Below are 21651 nucleotides of genomic sequence, written 5' to 3' on the forward strand. Positions count from 1 at the left end.
TCCAAGTAGATATAGGACAAATGTAGTTTAAAGTGCTGTAAAATGTTTCCATTTGAAATCTTTAAATTTCTATTGTTTATAACAGTAACCTCATATTCTGTACATCGGGACATAAAGTCACCGGATATTGTTAACATTACCAGTAGAGTGTGCAGATTATGAATCAGAAGTTAAACTTCGCGAATCACTTGAGTCAGTTTGGTGATCGCGAAAAATTTGAATCAGTTCGGGACTTCAAAGCGGGTTCGCGAATCATTTGAATCAGTTCGAGAGTTCGGAGCGGGATCGCGAATCATTTGAATCAGTTCGGGAGTTCAAAGCGGGTTCGCGAATCATTTGAATCAGTTCGAGAGTTTGGATCGGGTTCGCGAATCATTTGAGTCATTTTGGGAGTTCGGAGCGGGAGAATCATTTGAGTCAGTTCGGGAGTTCGGAGCGGGATCGCGAATCAAATGAGTCAGTTTGGGAGTTCGGAGTGGGATCGCGAATCATTTGAGTCCTTTCGGGGATTGCAAATCATTTGAATCAGTTCGGGAGTTCAAAGCGTGTTCGCGAATCATTTGAGTCAGTTCGGGAGTTCGGAGAGGGATCGCGAATCATTCGAATCAGTTCGCGAGTTCGGAGCGGGTTCGCGAATCATTTAAATCAGTTCAAGGGGGTTCAAAGCGGGTTCGTGAATCATTTGAGTCATTTTTTTTTTTGGTTTCCTTATTTAACAAAAGATATACTGCTTGTAACTAATGGCAGTAGAATTAGTTTATTTTACATAAGCCTAAATATTTTTATTTTTGTTCTGTTTTGAATAGATGATTTGAAAGTGAGGGAAAATAAAACATTTACAGTGTTTATAGTTTTTAAGTTTCTTTACATTTTTTACATATGTATTTAAATTATTTCTGAAATTAATAGTAAAATGTTTCTTATACACCGATGCAACTTATGTGTTTTTTCCTGACCTGGTGCAACTTAGCCCTATATTGTGCTGTATTATTAAACAAATGTATTATTTAACCCATTATTATTTTTAACCCACAATAATTTTAAGCCTCAAAATCTTGTAATTCTGAGGGTGTCCTTGAAAAATCTTCTCTGCTAGGGGTCCCTGGCACCAAAATGTTGTAAATGTCCTGTGCTGGACAGGCAACCATATACAGCAGAGTCTGTCTCTGTCTTCACCAACTGCCCTGAAACACAAATTAAATATAAATGATTATAATAAATATAAATATAGCTTCACAATGCTCATTTTTACCTTTGTGGTGAAGATATATCTTTTTGTCTTTAGTGAATAATTTCAAAACATGATTAAAAAAATTATTTTAAAGTTTAAAGTGCCTAATTTCACAGGATCGCGTAAGCATCCAGTATAAACCACAAAGGCTGTTTTAATACAAGAACAAACAGTTCACACAAGATAAAGTTTTGAAAATCTTACATTATTGTTAATGTAGTGACAGAATGTATTTGTATTTGCCAGTTACGTTACTAAAACATACCAGTATTGTTAACGTTATCAAGTAGAGTGTGCAGATTATGAATCAGAAGTTAAACTTCGCAAATCATTTGAGTCAATTTGGGGATCGCGAATCATTTGAATCAGTTCGGGAGTTCAAAGCGGGTTCGCGAATCATTTGAATCAGTTCGAGAGTTCGGAGCGGGTTCGCGAATCATTTGAGTCAGTTCGGGAGTTCGGAGCGGTTCGGAGCGGGACCGCGAATCATTTGAGTCCTTTCGGGGATCGCGAATCATTTGAATTATTTCGGGAGTTCAAATCATTTGAATCAGTTCGGGAGTTCGGAGCGGGTTCGCGAATCATTTGAGTCAGTTCGGGAGGATGAGGTTCACAGAAACTGAGATGGCAAGTGTATTTATTTTTATTTTTATTTTTTGGTTTCTTTATTTTTAAAAAAGATATACTGCAATATTGTAAAATCTTACATTATTGTTAATGTAGTGACAGAATGTATTTGTATTTGCCAGTAGCCTAACGTTACTAAAACTTACCACTAGGTGAATGACCCACATACAGTAAAACTATCCAGTATTACCTCAACAGTACTTTTATTGTAAGCAAACTATGAAAAAAAAACTTGTTTAATATCACAACTTGTTTAATATCCTCAAACGTGTCTCAGTGTGAAAGTCCAGCGTAACGAGTTGTTTACTGTGACGCTCATTATGCTAATGCTGCTGTTTTTAAAGAAGAACTGTAGATCGTAGATCTAGCAGTAATGTCTCTTATCGCATCTTTCATCAGTTATGCACAATAATATAACAAGATACTTACGTATTACGGTATATGAGAGTCAGATAAGATTGTTCAATTGGTTGCTTGAAGATTACCATTACCAGAAGTCAAACCTACGCCCCCTCATATAACGTTAGCTAAAGTTACTATGTGAAAAACAAAAAACTAAACTGAAGAATTAATTTATGCTTTTGTTATGCTTTTTCTAGCTAGTTTATTTCAGTCATAAAGTCATGGAAGCACTTGAATTTGCTTATAGTGCGTATTATTGGTTTATATTGTTGACAAAGTTCCCCATTTATGGCACTCTTTGTTCAGGAATAAGGAATAAAACAACAGCTTTGCAAAACGTAAGGTAAAACATAGTCAGCATTTACATTAATCACCGAAAAACACAATTTGTTAATTTTCCATTGCAATTCTTAATACTTTTAACAGTTGTACTTAACAATGTCTGCCTCACATTTGAAGATGGCCTGAATGAATGTAACATTTTGGGTACAACAATGATGCTAACCATCTGCAAACAACTAAAAATATTGTTTTGTAAACATAGTTCTTCATTGAGATCATGGATTATGAGATGTACATGCACATGTAAAGCAGCTGTGTTCATGTCTATGAGGCAAAAGTCCACCTGTGCTCATCTTTATAGCCAATAAATCCGAGATAAGCGTCTGTCTCAAAGGTTAAGCTTGAAGTCTGTAGCTCACATTAGCTATCGCTCTCAACTGCTTGATGGGAATTTGATTCAGTAGGAACAGGGGATTCGTCTTCAATATTCCTTTATTGATTCATCACCTAACAAGAAAAATGGATTTGTGGCCTAAAGGATCAGCAGCTGTTTTCTTTCTCCTGGTACTTTTCAAGTTCAGTGAAGCACAAAGTAAGTCCTGAAAATTTGAGATTGGAAAATCTTATGTAATAAGGTTTCCTGTTGTAGGCTGAAACAGTTCAGAACATTAAATTTCCACAGTAATTTTACAGCTGACAAATGTATTGTTCACATGATCGCATATAGACTTCAAAAACAGTTATTAGGACACTTTTGTTATTCCTGAAAGTATTACAATTTTAAGTTGTGATTTTGCTAGCATTGTAGTTATGGTTAGCTGTACATCAAGGCAATAGTTTCAAGGTTGACTCAGGAAATGTATTGATTTTTTTTTATAATGAGTGATCAATGTTTAGGTTTAATTATCTTTTTTTTAGCACCACAATTTTTACAGCATAGATTTTAGAGTAAGATGTGCATATGTTTTACCGTAGAGATGGTCTTCTTATTTCAAGCAGTACAGGTGCATCTAAAAAAATTGAATATTGTGGAAAAGGTCTTTATTTTTTATTTATTTTTTAATTTAAAAAAGTGAACTTTCTTATATTCTAGATTCATTGCACACAAACTGGAATATTTCACGTTTTTTTGTTTTAATTCTGATAGTTATGACTTTCAGCTTAGGGAAATAAAAAATTCAGTATCTCAAAAAATTTTAATATTCTATTTTGAGCTTGATTAGTTTGATAAATTTTGGGTATAAATAAACCTAACCTCGTGGGCTTGTTTAGAACATGCAACCACAGTTATGGGTCTATAGCTGACTGACGTGACAGTTGTCCAGAAGACAATCATCAAGAAGCTGAATCAAGAACTTTGGAGAGCTTCACAAGGAGTGAACTGAAGCTGGATTCAGCACATCAAGACTCAGACTTCTTCAGGAAAAGAGCTACCACTGTCACATTCCTAGAACCAAGCCACTCCTGAACCAGAAAAAACGTCAGAAGCATTTCACCTGGGGTAAGGAGAAAAAGAAAGGGACTGTTGCTCAGTGATCCACAGTCCTCTTTTCAGATGAAATTAAATTCTGCATTTCATTTGGAAATCAAGGTCTGGAGTCTGGAGGAAGACTGGAGAGGAACAGAATCCAAGCTGCTTCAAGTCCAGTGTGAAGTTTCCGAAGTCAGTGTTGGTTCAGGGTGCCGTGATGTCTGCTGGTGTTGCATTGTGTTTTATCAAGTCCAAAGTAAATTCAGCCATCTACCAGCACTTTATTCTTCCATCTGCTGACAAACTATATGGAGATGCTGATTTCCTTTTCCAGCAGAACTTTAGCACCTGCCCACAGTGCCAAAACCATTTCCAAGTGGTTTGCTGAACATGATATTACTGTGCTTGATTGGCCAGCCAACTCAACTGACGTGAACATCACAGAGAATCTATGGGGTTTTGTGAAGAGGAAAATAAGTAACATCTGACAAACAATACAGAGGAGCTGAAGTCTGCTATCAAAGCAACCAGGGCTTCAATAACACCTCAGCAGTGCCACAGGCTGCTCGCCTCCATGCCACACCGCACTGAAGCAGTCATTTGTGCAAAAGGAGCCCCAACCAAGTACTGAGTGCATAATTAAACCTGCTTTGGAGATGTTGAACATTTGTGTTTTGTAATTTTTTTTTTTGGATTGATTGATCTTTGAGAAAATATTCAAATTTTTTGAGATACTGAATTTGTTGTTTTACTAAGCTGTAAATCATAACCATCAGAATTACAACAAAACTCTTGAAATATTTCAGTTTGTGTGCAATGAATCTAGAATATAAGAAAGTTTACTTTTTTGAATTAAATGACAAAAATAAATAACTTCTCTATGATATTCAATTTTTTGATATGCACCTGTATTTCAGCTTTCCACAAAACTATTATTTTACATGAATTTGAAGTACATTACACACTCCAGAAATTTCTACTTAATCCTATTTTATTAAAATGTTTTTCCAACCAATTTAATGTTTTGAAATGCTTGAATTATAGGCTTGTTTGAAGAAATCCTACCAAGTGATTTTGTTTTGTTTCTTTAGCAGCTTTTTCTCTAGTCATCATGAAAAATTGTTAATGGTTTTTTTTTTTTTTTACTTTCATTTCACTTCATTCAGGACCATTCATGAAAATGTTGGCTTATTCAGATTTCTTTCTTTTTTTTTTTGAATGACACAGACCTTTGCTCATTGCCAAATAATGTGCCATTAATTCTTATACCGGAAAACAACAATATTGGAGACATAGTTACAACACTCAATGCTGAGGATGGGGTGATGGCCATAATCACTAGTCAAGATCCAGAGGGTTTCTTCAGCATCAGTGGATATGATATCATTGCTGAAACTGTGCTGGACTATGAGGTCAATGTTGTATATCTTATAAAGTGTCTAGTTTTGTGTTCAACCTATATACTCTAAACTGATCATTTCAAAGCCTGTTTCCTGGGATGTAAAGCACAAAGTACATACTGTACTTACTGGTTTAATGTCAAATCCATTTTGAACCTTACATGCATGTGTTGCAGTTAAATTAAGTGCTTCATTTTTGTAAAGAGATGTTTCTTTACTCAACATTAGTCTTGATCTAAACTGGTTTTGGTTGTTTTCTCAATTACCACTTAAATTTAATGAAATTTAAACTTAAACATAAAAGCAAACATTTAATTCATATCAATTTCAAATGCTTTCTGTACAAATTAAAAGACCTTTTATGTGTTGTTATTTTCTTAGACATTTGACCCGAACAAACCTCATGAGGTGAATATTGAGTGTACAAAAGCTGATTCTCCCCCTGTAAGTAAACTATTCAAGTGGTGTTTTATTTAAGTGAACCTGAAAAACCTTTCTTGCATTGTAAATGATGTATTCAATGTCTATTCTTTTTCTTATTTTATATATATATATATATATATATATATATATATATATATATATATATGTTTTTATGTTGTTTATTGAGGTCATGCATGTCATATTTTGTATTTTTAGAACACACTGAATCTGAAAATAGCCCTTGAGGATATAAATGATAATCCACCAGTGTTTGAAAAGAGTCAGTACACACTAAACGTTAATGAGGTACTTTTTTCTTAATCTTTTAACATTTCATTATCTGTACACTTTAATTCTGTTAATTTATCTATTTTATCATGGCCAATGTTTTGAGATCTGAAAACTTTTACTGATTTTTGTAGCTATCAAAAGTGGATACCAGTGTTGGCCTAATCACAGCAATGGATCCTGATAAAAATGATAGACTTTACTACCAACTGGATTCTCCTGAGGTACAGCTGTGTCCCCAATACACCTTCTGAGACAACAAAAATCCCAAAGAATGTGCATAGAGTTTAAATACATTGTATTTAAAAATATTTTCAGAATTATTAAAGAGAATTCCCCTTGAATGTTGGTTCCAAATTATTATAGCCATTCCAAATGGAATCCCATTCCCAATGTTGGCCTTTGTTCTCTCTCAGGGAGAATTTAACCTGGAAGCCAATTTCAATCCCAACATTCTGGTGAAAAAGCATCTGGATTATGACAAAGTTAAAGAAGTCACAATGATACTATATGTGCAGGTACTGTAAGTTTATTTGACCCAGGTTAAGTCTTCAAATATGCTTCTTTTTGTACAAACAAATGTAATTTGATGACTTTTCAGGACACACTGATTGGATCAGAAGCTGAAGTCTCCCACACTGCCTCTACCACCATTGTAGTTAATATCATAGACATTGACAATCGTCCACCATGGTTCCAGCCCTGTACAGAAACTGAGGTTGGCACAAGCATAATCTGCTTGATGTCTGGTTATAACGGGAAAGTCAACGCAAAAGAACTAGTGGTGAGTTTTCAAGCCAAAGCGCTTGTAGATAGAGGTCTGATGTTGACTTAAACCATTTTAAATGTTATACATTTATGATTATTTCAAAGAGCCCCAATAACGTTGGTTAATGGATGTAGAAATTTCAGGAAACATCTCATTGGATCAATTTGTTGGGGCAGTGTGAGTTAGCCAAAGGTGGCTGATAGATTTTGAGATCAGAGTGTTAAATAAGAATATGAATGTTGGTGTACACCACAGCCAGGTCCTTTGACCTTGGAGCCAGGTCCACTTATGGCCATTGATGGAGACAAAGGCAGGAATGATCCCATTCATTATACGTTTCTTGGAGGTGAGATATTGAACTGTCTGTTTTATTTTCCTTATGGGTTGGACAAAAGAACTTCTGGAAGAGTTGACAGATTTTAATTGGTACATTTTTGCATGTTCAGGAAATGATGGAGGTATATTTCAAATCGACACTGACACCGGGAGCATCACAATGCGGGAACCAGTAGAGACAGGAACAATTGTTCTTTCAGTCATGGTGAGAGAAAAAATTTGCATTTTTTTAAAAGAAAGCCATTCTGTTTGGAATGGTACGTGCAAATAAAAGCTACATTTTGAAGCGAGTGTATATATTATCTATGCTCTTAAAAATAAAGTTTCTTTTTTGGCATTCTTTGAAGAACCTTTAACATCCATGGGATCTTTCCATTCCATAAATGATACTTTGGATTAATAAAATGTTCTTCACTCTAAGAAAAAATGGTTCTTTTAGAAACTGTTCACCGAGAGGTTCTTCGAGGGAACCTGAACTGGTTCTTCTACTGAATTGCTGCAAAACCCACTAATGTTGCCATTATTTTGGAGTGTAGTTTCTTCCCCAACCAAATTTCCCCTCTGTCTCCTTAGGCATATCAGAGGGAAAACGCTGATCAGTTTGCCACCACTACAGTCATCCTGAAGGTGGTGGATTCTAGCGATTTCCCACCAAAGTTTGTGAAGTCCAGTTATGAAGGCTTTATCTCAGAGGATGCAGGTGTGGACAGCCTGGTGCTGGAGAGTAAAACATCCAACAGAGCCCTCAGAGTACAGGCTACAGATGATGACTTTTCTAATGTAAGAACTTAAAGACAAACAGCATTTTAGTCTGTGCATGTGTTTAATTCAAGATGCAGAGTTAATTTGTAAATTACATACAAAACACATAGAGCAGCATTAGAGAAAATTAGTGTAAATCAACCTTTACATAAACATTTGCATTGGTTTTATGGACTTTAATTCATCCTAAAAACATTCTTGCAGAAACTGTTGCCTTAAAATTGATGTTCAAAAACATTCTTTCATAAATCATCACATTCTATTCGATATTCATAAAACCATTCTCAAGTAAATTATTGGATTGAATTAAATAGTTTGTAAAAAAAAAATGTTTACGTAAATTGTTGCATTGGATTGAATTGTTTGTGAAACTCTCACATTTCATTGAATAATTCCTTTAAAAATCTTGGGTAAATTTGATGCACTGAATTAAATGTTCATAAAACCATTTTTTATTTTTTTTTACTATGAACTGAATTGTTTGTTAAAAATTAAGTATTAAATTGAATTGTCTTAAAAACTATTTTCAGTGACCCTTGCAATAAATTTAATGTTCTGAAAACCATTCTAATATTCATAAAAATATTCAGTAAAATGATTTACCAACTTGTAATTCATTCTTACATGAATCACACTGAATTTAATAATTTTGGTTAAATTAGATTTGATGTTTGTAAAACCCTTTATACATAAATTACTGGATTGAAATAAATATATTCTAAAATATTTTTTTATATAATCACATTGAATTAAATCATTTGTAAAAGCACTATTTTATTAAATAAATTTTTAGACCTTACATAAGAATGTTATTAATGATTAACATAAAGGTTTGCTGAATGATGCCTACTATTGTAACATTTCTGGTGTTAAGTCCTGGATTTCTTTCTTTGTAGGGCTATAATCCTAACCTCAGATTTGAGATTGTTGATGGCACTGACTTCTCAATCACTGCAGAGGGTTTCATACTCATGTTGAAGGCCGTTTCCCCAGGCACTGTAAATTTAGAAGTAAGAACTTAATATTTTATTCAACATTTCATGCACTTTAGACTTTAGACTCTAATTGTTGGTGTGTGATTTTGAAACATTTATGACCATATTATCTATTGTGACTCAGATGAGGGTGGTTGACACAACCAATGATGAATCAAGCACCGCTTCTCTTAGTGTCGAGGTCACTCCAGGTAAGACCAGACCAATACTGCACTCTCTCATGACACCACCTAAATATGACATGATACAGTCAAATCAGGAATGATCAGAAGAGTGGGCTAATCAGGGTACTTTCATGGCTTTCATTGCACAGTTTGATCTTTTGGTGATCTTCACAATCACATCAATCCTTTTTCATTCCAATCCACTGAAGGGAAACTTGCAGAAATAGCACAATATGATTGTTTTGGCTCATAAACTGAATTTCAAATGATTCACTTGAATCAGTCAACAATAAAGCTCTTGACTGGTGACACCGTTTTTCTTCAGGGGTTCCCACTACCACTCCTGCCACAACTATCACGACTTCATCCATTATAACAACAGAGAGCACTGCTAACACAAAGCTTACAGAAATCACCACTGTCACCTCGCAACCAGATATCACCTTGACTACGCGCCCCAGCACAGGTATACATATGCTAAGCTAACTAGCATGCTAAATCTTCTGGTGTGCTGTGTGTCATAGGGCATTTTTGAAATGACGTACCATCATAGCACACTAAAATATTCATGTATCATCAATCACATGGAATTTGCTCAAGGTTGCATGCTTTATGCTACTGACACTTTTGGAAACTGGCTATAGAGGGCTGAAGTGATAACGTTAGCATCATGAATAGCATTTGGAATATTGCAGGAAATAAGATCCGTGACCAACAAAGGTTTTGATTCTTTCATGGTTCGTTCACACTAATGAACACAATTCTGAAGCCTAAACTCAATCACCAGGAAGCTAATGTGGGTTGTAATCGAACTACACCATGGTTGCATGACTTCAACGTCACTGCTATTAAGCTTCTGAAGACTTTCAGTCTTTACCTAAAATACATTTTCCCTGAAATCTTAAATTATACCTCTGGAAATTACTTTTTCAAGCCAGGTTTTACAGGTATTACTGAAGTACTTCATGTCGTAGAATGAAACATGAAAATATCTTGAGCTTTTGTGAACCACGGACCATATTTCAGGCATTTCACCCAAAATCCATTCAGAAAACCCATTGGCTTTGGGACGATGTTGACCAGAAGTGCTACAATGCTAACTTGTTTCCTGGTTTTGGACTACAATAAAAGTTAATACATCATTCCTGCATCACTCGATATGGGTGTGCACTGTTTGTAAAAACACAAAATTCAAAAGCATGGGATTCAAAATGAATGCAATTGTGAAATTATTCTAGTAATAATTCTAGTAAAGATAATTCTAGTAAACTCACTGAAAGTTACCTTTAAGTATTTTTAAGTTTTTCCTTCCTCGTGTGTGCTCCAGGGGGACAGCAGGTGAAAATGGGGGAGTTCAGTTCGGGCGATATGGCGGCTGTAGGGGCCTCTTTGGCTGTGGTTATCGTTCTCTGCTTAGTTTGCATTGGATTGATGGTGCACCGCATCAAGGGCCATAACGCAGACTGGAAAAAGCTTTCTGAGGCTAGCGTCTTCCAGAGCAAAGTGAGTTTCCATGCAGAAAACTGTTCTCTTTTAGCATCAAACAAATAAATGCTAGTTGAAAATTATTTTATGACTAGTAAATTGTCCTACTGATTTGAAACCCTTTCTATATAAATGGTTACGTTGAATTGTTGGAAAAACCATTGTTTTATTTAACTTCCATACTGAATTTAATAGTTCATTAAAGCAATTTTAACATGTATTGTCAGAATAGTAACTTTGTTACTATTGTCAATTTAGTAATAAAGTTAATTTAGTAACTTTGTTACTATTCTCGTTAACTTCAAATTGTCACATTCCAATGTTCGTAAAACCGCTTTAACGTAAATTTTTGGATTGAATTAAATCGTTTATAAAGGTATTCTCACGTTAATTGTTACATTCCAATGTTTATAAAAGTATTCTTGCATTAATCTTTGGATTGAACTAACAAGGTTTTTTTTCATACTGAATTAAATTGTTTGTAAGACTATATAACTATTTATGTATACTATAAAATTTTTGGATCGAATTGTATAGTTCATAAAGGAATTCTCAAGTTAATTCATAAGGAATCAAATTTTGGTCACTTTCTAGTCTTTATGAAACTATTTTGACATTTTTTCGGTTGGATTGAATAGTTTTTATTAGTTTGCACCATAGTTTTTGACACTGAATTAAATCATTCATAAAACTATTAATGTTCATACTGATCTCATGTAATTGGTCACATTCAATGTTTATTAAACCATTCCTGTGTAAAATTTCAGATTTAGCTGAACACTCCGTAAATAAAATACATAAATTGTCACCTTCAATACTTAAAAATGATTTTTATGTTAATTGTCTTATTGAATTGAATGGTTCAGAAAAGCTTTATGAAATTTGCCGCATTGAATCAAACCAAATTGTCACGTTCATAAAACCACTCTTGCATTAATTTTTAGACTGAAATGTATAATTCGTAGAAGCATTCTCAAATAAATGAATTGAATCAGATTCTGTTATAACATTAACGTAACTGTTATAACATTACTTTAAATCTGGTGAACTATTCCGTTAATGTTAATACGTTATATATATCTAGATCACCTTTGAGAGTATTTTTTAATTTATGAATTTTTATTAAATTGTTCAAAAAATAAAGAATGTACAGTAGATTGATACTGAATCAAATTCTCAAGTAACTGGTCATTCAGTGTTCATAAAACCATTACTTAAGGTGATCTTCTCCATTAATTGTTTCTAAATCTAGAGAATATTTCTGAGAGAAGTTCTTTATTTCTACAGCTTGGTGGAGGCTCAGGGGGTCCTAAAGAGGGTGTTCAGTACAGCAATGAGGGCTTCCAGCTGGATGATGATTCTGGGAGTGTGAACGGTAAGTTAGCTGCAGACCTGGAGAACAAACTGGAGTCTGGACTAAAGCCGCAGCAGAGACAGAAGATGATGACCCCCAGCGCTGTCCTCCTGAGCCCCAGCAGCCCTCAAGCTGACTCCAGCAGTCTGGCAGAAACCATCGACAGTGAGAAGGAAGTCAAACCAATCCTGACCAAAGAGCGGCGCAGTGAGGAGGGATACAAAGCGGTTTGGTTTAAGCAAGATATTGACCCCAACACCAAAGAGGAAGTGGTCATCATTCCCAACACTGGTGAAGCGGATGGAGACCATGAGGAGGATGATGACAGCGAGGGTGAAAACAGGCCTGACGTGGATTCTGGTGATGAGGAAGGAGTTTCGTCAGATTTGTAGACTGTTTCTCCCGTGCAACAACTGCAAAACACAAGGACTTGAGTTGAGCTCAAATGTTAGACACTTTAGTACAGTAGAAACTTTAAAAGATTAATTATTAGTTAGTTAATTTATATGTTCTACGGTTTTTAAATGCTTTCCTTTGTCATATTTCTTACTAAGGCTGAGTATCGTTTAAAAATTGTCAATACCGATAACTTGACTTCGATATCGGTTCCTAAACGATACTTTTTTTTTCAAACTCTTTTTTAATAGAAGCAGCATGTAATAACATAGATACATCAACAATAGACAGCAGGGGTACAACTACAACAGTAAATGATACCTAAATGTACACATATACATAAACATAATCATAAGATTTATAAAAAAAATAAAAAAAATAAAAAGGAAAGAAGTCTTCACATTTTTTCTTTTTTTAAGTCAAGCATAAAAATGACAACACTACATATTATATGTATTTGCCCTCTCGTGTGTGGTTCGGTAATCCTTGTTATGCAATCTTCTTGAGATTGGGCTCCATCTTATCTAAGGGAATAAGTTATTTGTTCCATCCCATAAATCTCTCTGACTCTTTGGAGCCACTGTTCATGTGTGGGCGGTTCCAGCTTGAGCCATTTGGACGTGATACATTTCAGAGCTGCTGCAAATAGTATCTGAAGTAAGTAGTTCAATCTCCTTTCCTTCATACCCTCAGGTTGGTATTGCCCCTAAAATAGCCACCACTGGGTCAAAAGGGATATCAATGTTAAATATATCTTTAAGAGCTCTATAAACCTCTTCCCAAAATGGTTTCAGCTTTGGGCAAGACCAAAAGATGTGAGTATGGTCGCCTTGTTGTTCACCACAATTTTCCATTTAAACTCTTTCCATGTGTTTGAATTAGTCACCCTATGAGCCTCTAGACATATATCTGACCAATCCTCTTGAGTGATCGCCTGTTGTGTTTCAACCTCCCATCGTTCTTTATAAAGCGAAGAGCTACTTGAGTGACCCGTCAGCATACTCTGATATAGTTTAGATATAACCCTCTTATCGGTGTTCCCCATTCGTATATTCATCAATATTTTCTCTATTTTGTTTGGGTTAGCAATCCCCTCCCAGTCTTTGTGTTTTGTAATGAAATCTCTAATTTGTAGATATCTATAAAAGTCTACTTTCGGTAGGTTAAATTCTCTTTGCAATTGTTCGAATGACTTAAAATGGCCTTTACGAATGAACTGATGTATAAAGTTGAGTCCATAATTTATCCATTTTTTAAAACCTAAGTCTAACTCAAATGGTAAAAATGTTTTTATTGTACTTATACTAGATAAAGGGGAGATGGAATGAGTAAATTTCAATGATGATTGTACCTTATTCCATATTTGTAAAGTAATTTTTTTTCCATTTACCTGAGACCATTTTGTCAGCATTAGCCCTTACAAAAGGAAGTGAGGTCAAGGGGTATTGACAGAGACTTTTCTGTATTCAGCCAGCGTGTGTCGGTGTTATCCATTAACCATGTCTCAGTTGGTTTTAGCTGTGCTTCCCAATAATAATATTTAAAATTTGGGAGGCACATTCCTCCATCGGTTTTCATAAGCTGTAAGGTTTTGTACTTAATTCTTGGCCTCTGCCCTGCCCAAATAAATGTAGAAATCTGTTTCTCTAATTTGGCAAATACATTATTAGGAATTTCTACTGGTAACATTTGAAAGGGGTAAAGAAGTCTAGGTAGTATATTCATTCGTACGCATTGCACCCGACCTAGGAGAGATAGGGGAACTGCTGACCATCGTTGCAGATCTTCATAGATGCATTTAAGTAATTTAGGGAAGTTTGCTACATATAAGTTTTGCAATAAGGGGGTTATAAAGATGCCCTCTTTGGGCCATTTAAAGCCACTCAATTTTATAACCCTCTCAGAAATTTGGTCTCCGATATTCAGGGCTTCAGTTTTGTCTAAATTTACTCTATACCCTGAATAGTATCCAAACTTGGTGATTAGTTTTTTAAGTTGAGGTATTGTCAATTGAGGGTTTGATAAGTAGAGTAGGACATCATCTGCGTATAATGAGATTTTATGCTTCTCTCCACCTATCACAAACAGCGCTTTCTCTTATGAGCGGGGCAAGAGGCTCTATGCTTATTGCAAATAATAATGGGGACAGTGCACATCCCTGTCTACACCCCCGCTCTAATTTGAACGCTACTGATTTATGACCATTAACTCTAGTTGAAGCTTGTGGATTAGTGAAAGATACTTTTTTTGATACCAGTTTTATGAAATCAATCAGCTGGTTGACATTTATACAGACTCGCCTCCTGAGCCACTGCACATAGGAACATAACATAACCAACAGAATATGATACACAGATTACGATACACAGCCCTATTCCCTTCTGTTGATAGGTCTGTAAATATGGTAAACAAAATGAATATAGTTTTCACTTTCTAGCATGAAAGGTCAACCTGAAATCAAAACTGACCCTGTTTGCTTTCTAAATATATGTTCTCATTTTTATTGTGAATGATTCATCGGTGCACATTATAAGGGGAAAAAGGTAAATCTAAATGTTTCAATGCTGCTCAGAAATCCATCAGATGATGGAAGCTAAATAGGTTGAGAACTGCATTTCATACTGTGTACAAAAACACTTTTATTAATAGTAAATTCAAATATTTTTGTATACAATCTATTATTTGTATAGTGCTTAATATGATATAATGGTACATTCAAAACAAACAATAAAAATGTTTTTATTGTTAGAAATATTTTGGGATGAATGTATCACTGAGTGAACCACTTAATATTCACTTTAATTGATCAGAGATCAATGCAAAAGGTTGGACTTAATGCTCCAAACACAGGCCATATTTTCTTCAAATAAAATATTTTTTGCTTTGGGGTGGTGAAATATGGCCCTTGAAGACAGATTTTGTCAGACTCATTTGTAAAGATCTGTTCCAGTGTGTTTCTTTGTTTCTTTGCATTATATAATAGCATGCAAACTAATAAAACAGCATTCACAGACGGATCTCAGTTCTTAGGTTAATCATTAAAACTAATCTAAGTTGTTATAGAGGAATTTATGATTGTGCATGATTATGAAAAAGGACAGTAGTCCACTGCAACGTCACAAACACACAAATAAATAGTTCACGTCATGAGGTTGTTATAGCAACTTTCTCGTTATTCAGGTCACAAATTATCAGCAATTTCAAAATTAAAATCCTTTCTCTTATCCCTGGGTAATATGCAGTCAACTATAAGCAAACCAAGAAGTAAAAAATAATATTTATTTGCAATTATGCTTGGTGTCAGAATAAATGACACCAGTTTTAGTAATTATTGTTTATTTCCATGTTTCCAGTAAATTGCTTTCAACATAGTACATAATAATTTTTTTTACATATAAAGAGAGAATAGCTCCATTTTCAGAGACAGTACTAACTGTCAAACAAACTTGGTCTGGGGGGAAAAAAAATCTTAGAAATGAACCAAATGTTAGGATGACAGCAAGTCTGCGACCAGGGATGTTATAAATATGGGAAGTCAAATAAAAAATAAAAAATAGGTTTAATAACCAAAGCAACATTCTCATTTGAATTTTGTTTAATTTCATCTACTGAAATAACAAAACAAAACAAAAAACTACAATAACATTTATTAAAAACAATATAGACAGAAAGAGATGGTTTTCTTCTTTCTTCAGAATCCAACAAACTGATATTAAATCTGAACATTTTACACGTTGATTAGTCGCCCTCTACTGGAGAAAAGTACAATAAATGTGTACCAGAGTTTTTGTGCAAGTACTCCTAATACGAGTTTAAGCCAGTGTACTGTAGGAATGTCGCTGCATTAGATAACAAGAAGTTAGCAAACTAATAGTCATATGCTATTCATACATTTTTATACCAAGTAATTTTTAACAAGACCTAACATATTTTTCAATATAATATCTGTATAATGCAAAATAATAGAACATGTCATTTAAAAATGTAAAATTATAAATAATGATGTCCAACTTTGGAAAAAGAGCAGCCTATATGTATTGGTAGAATATATCATTGTTATTAGATTATATAGATATTTCTTTTTTATAGAAAAATATTTCTGTTTAGCATGTGGTCCTGTGAGGCACACATTTTGTTCCCTCGTCCCCACATATAGCGGAATCACAGTTAAGCTCACTTGAACTCGAAATTGATGTGAATTCGTTTTTTAGGTATGCAGCATGGAGCCTGGTCTCAAAATGAATTTGTTTCTATTTTTTTTTTTTGTACATACATATAGCATTTATAATGCATATTTTATGTCATATAGCCCTACATATATGTATACTGCATATGCATGTATATATTTAAATACAGAAATTAATAATTTAATGTTTGTTTATTTCTATCATGTTTTATATATAAAATGAACGGGAATCATTAGAAAGTTCTGAGGCGCTCAAAGCCTTATGACGTCACAGAGCGCGTTCGAATAGAACTCGCGGAGTATATAAAGCGCGAGACATTCTTACATTCTTTGTGGGTTTGTTGTAGTGGTAAGTGAGTTTGCAGCGATGGGACAGCGAGTGACAAAAGTGAGTCCGATGAAGTTTGGGGAGGTGTACGATCAACATCCTAGTACACCCCCAAAACCCAGCACCAACACGGAGCTTCAACATCCTCATCCCCGCGATGAGAGCCCTGTTGGTGCTGGAGGAGGAGGAGGAGGAGGAGAGGAAGGAGGAGGAGATGAAAGAGGAGGAGGAGGAGGAGAGGAAGGAGGAGGAGGAGATGAAAGAGGAGGAGGAGGAGGAGGAGAGGAAGGAGAGGAAGGAGGAGGAGTAGAGGAACGAGGAGGAGAGAAAGGAGGAGGAGGAGGAGGAGAGGGAGGAGAGGAGGAGGAGGAGGCAAAGGATAGGAAGGAGGAGGAGAAAGGGAGGAAGGAGGCAGAGAGAGTGAGGGAGAAAAGGAAGAGCAAGAAGTGGTGGCGGAGGCTGCGCTCTTTCTTCAGAGCGGCCAAAAAAACCCCAGAGAGCAGCTCAGGTCAGAGCGAGCAGGAGCAGCAGCAGGATGAGGGACAGAAGAGGAAGGTGGCATGGGCAGGAAGAACTAGTGAAACTGTCATATGTTTGAATGTACTAATGTGTGTTAAAAGTATAAATATTATTATTCAGTCATTGAAATAACTAATTGCATGAATGTATTTGAATAGGTTTTAGATTGAATCACTGATATAGATTAATACAAGCTTTAATACAGCTTGACACATCACCAGACGCTTCTCTCAGTGTTTCAAAGTTTGTGTTGTTTTATCTTTTAACAGACTACATCTTCAGTCGCTACACCATTGGTGATCAGCTGGGGAAAGGTGGTTGTGGGGTGGTGTACGAAGGCAGACGTTTAAATGATGATCTTAAAGTAAGCTGATATAAATAACACATTATCAAGCTAGAAAGTGTTTGTTCTTTACTCTTAAAGTTATTTTTTGTTCATCAGGTGGCTTTGAAATATGTCATGAAGACCCAGCACACAGAAAGTATATTCATTGTAAGTACATTGCATTATAAACAATATAAAATGTCTCATATTAATATTAACACAAATCCCTATTTGGGAAACCACCTCCATCTAACCATCATAAGAACTGTCTGTCTTTTAGCCTGATCATCCGAAACCTCTTCCGAAAGAGATCGCCCTCACCATCCTGGCCAACAAAGGTCCCAGCGTACCAGAAATCATCCGGCTGCTGGACTGGACGGACCACCCTGACCACTTCGTCATGGTCCTCGAATGTCCCTCTCCCTGTGAGAGTCTCGTGGGGTTCATCAGGCGTCACGGTGGAAGACTCGAGGAAGAAACAACACGGCAGATCATGTGGCAGACGGCTCACGCAGCAAACGTGTGCCACCTCCGTGGAGTGTTCCACCGTGACGTCAAACTTGACAATCTCTTGATAAACAGGGAGACATCCGAAGTCAAGCTGATTGACTTCGGATGCGGGGACATTCTGAGGAGGACACCATACAGGTCATATTCTGGTATGTATCATATAATTCATTTCTCCTGATAGATACAGAACAATCATGCTGCATTAAAGCAAACTTACACATCATACAATCTCCTCTCTCCTCCAGGCACAGCAGTGTACTCCCCTCCAGAGTACCACAACAGGGGCAAGTACTACGGTGGGCCGGCAACGGTCTGGTCACTAGGGATTGTGATGTTTGCAATGTTGTGTGGACGCTTCCCTAGTGACCTTGACCTGTTCCTCCTGCAGTGCAAGCGCTGGCCCAAACCTGGCCTGTCAAAAGGTGAGATCTTCATCACTAAAAAATGTATAATTAACATCTTACAGCTTAGAATAAATAACATGATCAAATAGAGCAAATGTAAATTAATTTAAGATGGAAAGGTTTGTGTTATCAAATGTCCTTCATGTCTTCCTGCACAGAATGCGGTGACCTCCTCAGGGCTCTCCTCCATGAGAAGCCAAGCCGGAGAATAGGTCTGGGGCGAATCATGTCCCACAGCTGGTTTAAGGTAGTGAACCTAGGATCAGCTCTAAAGAATTAATATCCTCATGAGTCATGAGAAAGAATCAAAACGTCAAACGTAATTTTTTTCTGTTTTGTTTCAGGTCATCTCATAAGACCACTCCAGCTGGTGTCTCTTGTGCAGCTTTGCGTCTTGCGGGCTGCAGCAGGAGACACTTCCATCCCTCCTCTCGCCTTTGCGTCTTGCGGGGCGAGAAAGCCTTGCGTAGCGTCTTGCACCTTGGCTTCAGGAAGCAGTATTTGCGTCTGGCGGTACTGCTTCCGGAGGGATGTGTACATACTTCTTTTAGTTGCACCTTTTTGTTTTTCCCTTCATGACCAATCCATTCCTGAGCTTCCTGCCTCCGCTGTCCAAATGCAAGAGTCTCCGTTGTCTCTCCTGTTCTCTGCCATCCAGAAAGCCAAAGATACCAAAGAGGTTCCCTCTATGGCTGCTCCGCACCTGTCATAGACACCCCAGCCTATATGTCATTGCCTCCTTAGAAGTTTCTGAAAAAGCCCAAGCCAAAGACAGCCCCAAAGGCAGTCTCAGTCCACAGCCACCCTGGGCTCCAGTCTCCCAGTCATCCCTATACAGGCCCAGAGGTGTCTTTCAGAGGTTACTTCTTCCACAGCCAGAAATCAAAGCATCTCAGTTCAAGAGCTCACAGCCCAGCCACTTTGGTCTCCAAGCTCCCTTCATCTGGCATTGCTTCTTGGTCCAGTTACTCCTGTTACAGCTGGCAAAGATGGTCCTGTTTTAGGCGCCATGGTCTCCAAGCTCCTTTCAATGTAGCTCAGTCCAAGAGCTCCCTGCCTTTCAACAAAAGATTAAAAATTTGTTTCAGAATGTTCAGTTAATAAAATATATTTTTTTATTAAAGAAACATCAAAAGTGCACTTCGAAGTGTCTACATCAAAAACAAACAAAAATAATAATAATTATATATATATATATATATATATATATATATATATATATATATATGTGTGTGTGTGTGTGTGTGTGTGTGTGTGTGTGTGTGTGTGTGTGTGTGTGTGTGTGTGTGCATACATCTCATGAGAAACCATGATTAAGACTTAATAGTTATGTTTCACTTCAGTACCAATGGTGTCTGAGATGTTTCTCTTAAAATAAGTAAAAAAAAAAAAAAAAAAAACTAGATTGACCTTTGCGTACACACTTCGGCGTCTTGTGTGTATATATAAAGACAGACTTTAAATATGTCTGTAAATATGACAGAAACTTTGTTTGAAAATTTTACTATTAATTTCAAAGGTTAATCAGTACACATGGTCCTATAGATAGGGTTTCTCAATTAAATAAAAAAATATATACATGTATATAAATTAATTTGCAGATTTGCATTGTTTGATACATGCACACACAAAAAAAATCAGTTTTCTTCATATTGTTCATTTGGAAATATTACGTTTTTAAAATATCTGCAACCAGTAATGAAACACACAAACATGCACATTTATCTAAAACAAACACACTTCTTAATTTACTGGAATGTATGATAAGCCATCAGTCAACATGCAGTGAAAAGAAACACCTGCTGAAAGAGAGAGAGGAAATTCGAGCCCTTTTTTAAGGTTTTTGTGTGAAATATAATCTGAAAATGACTTGGAGGGTAATGGATTGGGGTTTTATTTTTTTAACCACTTATTTTAGTAGTAAAAAAGTTCAACGCACGGCCTAAAAGCACAGTGTCTGTCATCATTTGGTTATAGATTTTACTGAATGACATGGTCTCAATGATTTAAGTCAACAATAGCCATATACAGCCAAAGTAAGACATGCTGTAACAAACACACACACATTAATTGTGGACAGGGTCACATGTGTGAGGCCACACAGCTATGCCCACATTTAGACGAAGTGCATTAACACAGCCAGATGTTTCTTTGTCTCTGCAGCCTCAAGCTCTCTTTTTCTCGCCTGCATCCTCCCAAACAATCCATGCAGTGTGTCGTGGGAAGAACAGGCGTGTTGTTCAGGTTAAACAGAGGAAAAAAGAGAGCCAGAGAAAGTGAGAGAGAGAGAAAGATGCTCCAGCTGTGACTAAAAACAACAAAACTGCATTTGATTGGGAGGGGGTTGGATGGACACAGGGTCATTGTTTGTAAAGAGGTCGCAGATAAAGAGACGAGAGAAACAGATCACTCAGCTCATGCAGTGATAAATGATGGCGTTACACCTCATTCATTCACAATCCCTAAACCAAGACTGATTTGATGCCGCAATATTTTTAAGACTGAATCATGAAAAACTGCATGAAAAGATACAAATGTGCCATATTATCATTATACCTTACAAAATCTTTATGTGTAGTTTTTGTAAGCAAAGTTTTGTGCACTTCATAAAAAGTAACAAAAATAAGTAAAATAAAATTTGAAAAAGCTGTAGTATATGATGGTATCATGCTCAATTTCAAAATTCAAATACCATTGTATTCTTACATGTATATGATAAATTAACTAATAAATGGTGGTAAAACAATTTTCATTCAGAATATCTAATAAATTTCACAAATAATTGCAAAAAAACACTGAATCAAACATGAAATTTTAAAGTATGAAGGCTGGAATATTTTATATGTAGCTTATTATAGTGCAACATTTATTTTTTTATTTTTTTATTTACAACTTCAAAAAATATTTTTTCAAAGTGTGCCATGGTATTTATAAAATTAAAAGTATCTAGAATCAGTTTAACAATTTACAGCTATCATTTGTCCTTGCAAATGT

At 35.9% G+C, this 21651-nt stretch overlaps 2 protein-coding genes across 3 annotated transcripts; both read left to right on the plus strand.

Moving 5' to 3' along the window:
- The first annotated feature begins 2510 nt into the window (after window positions 1-2510).
- LOC113042900 (cadherin-related family member 5-like) lies at window positions 2511-12785 on the plus strand. 2 transcript variants are annotated; one of them, XM_026201905.1, is made up of 15 exons: window positions 2512-3134; window positions 5241-5425; window positions 5795-5857; window positions 6053-6142; window positions 6259-6348; window positions 6541-6642; window positions 6726-6908; window positions 7149-7239; window positions 7340-7434; window positions 7803-8009; window positions 8888-9001; window positions 9111-9177; window positions 9476-9616; window positions 10478-10653; window positions 11923-12785. In XM_026201905.1, exons 1-15 carry the CDS (start codon window positions 3062-3064, stop codon window positions 12379-12381), a joined length of 2136 nt encoding a protein of 711 aa, XP_026057690.1. In that variant the 5' UTR covers window positions 2512-3061; the 3' UTR covers window positions 12382-12785. The 2 variants fall into 2 exon arrangements, with proteins under 2 accessions (XP_026057691.1, XP_026057690.1); XM_026201906.1 differs by lacking the exon at window positions 9476-9616 and having other exon boundaries at window positions 2511-3134.
- A 4153-nt stretch (window positions 12786-16938) lies between these two features.
- On the plus strand, window positions 16939-19369 carry LOC113042792 (serine/threonine-protein kinase pim-1-like). Its single transcript, XM_026201794.1, has 8 exons — window positions 16939-17071; window positions 17640-17782; window positions 17861-17911; window positions 18024-18402; window positions 18499-18675; window positions 18816-18897; window positions 19002-19170; window positions 19253-19369. The coding sequence occupies exons 1-8, from the start codon at window positions 16939-16941 to the stop codon at window positions 19367-19369; spliced, it is 1251 nt and encodes a 416-aa protein (XP_026057579.1).
- The last annotated feature ends 2282 nt before the right edge of the window (window positions 19370-21651 follow it).

This window comes from Carassius auratus, chromosome 25 (genome assembly GCF_003368295.1).
Source record: "Carassius auratus strain Wakin chromosome 25, ASM336829v1, whole genome shotgun sequence".
NCBI lineage: Eukaryota > Metazoa > Chordata > Actinopteri > Cypriniformes > Cyprinidae > Carassius > Carassius auratus.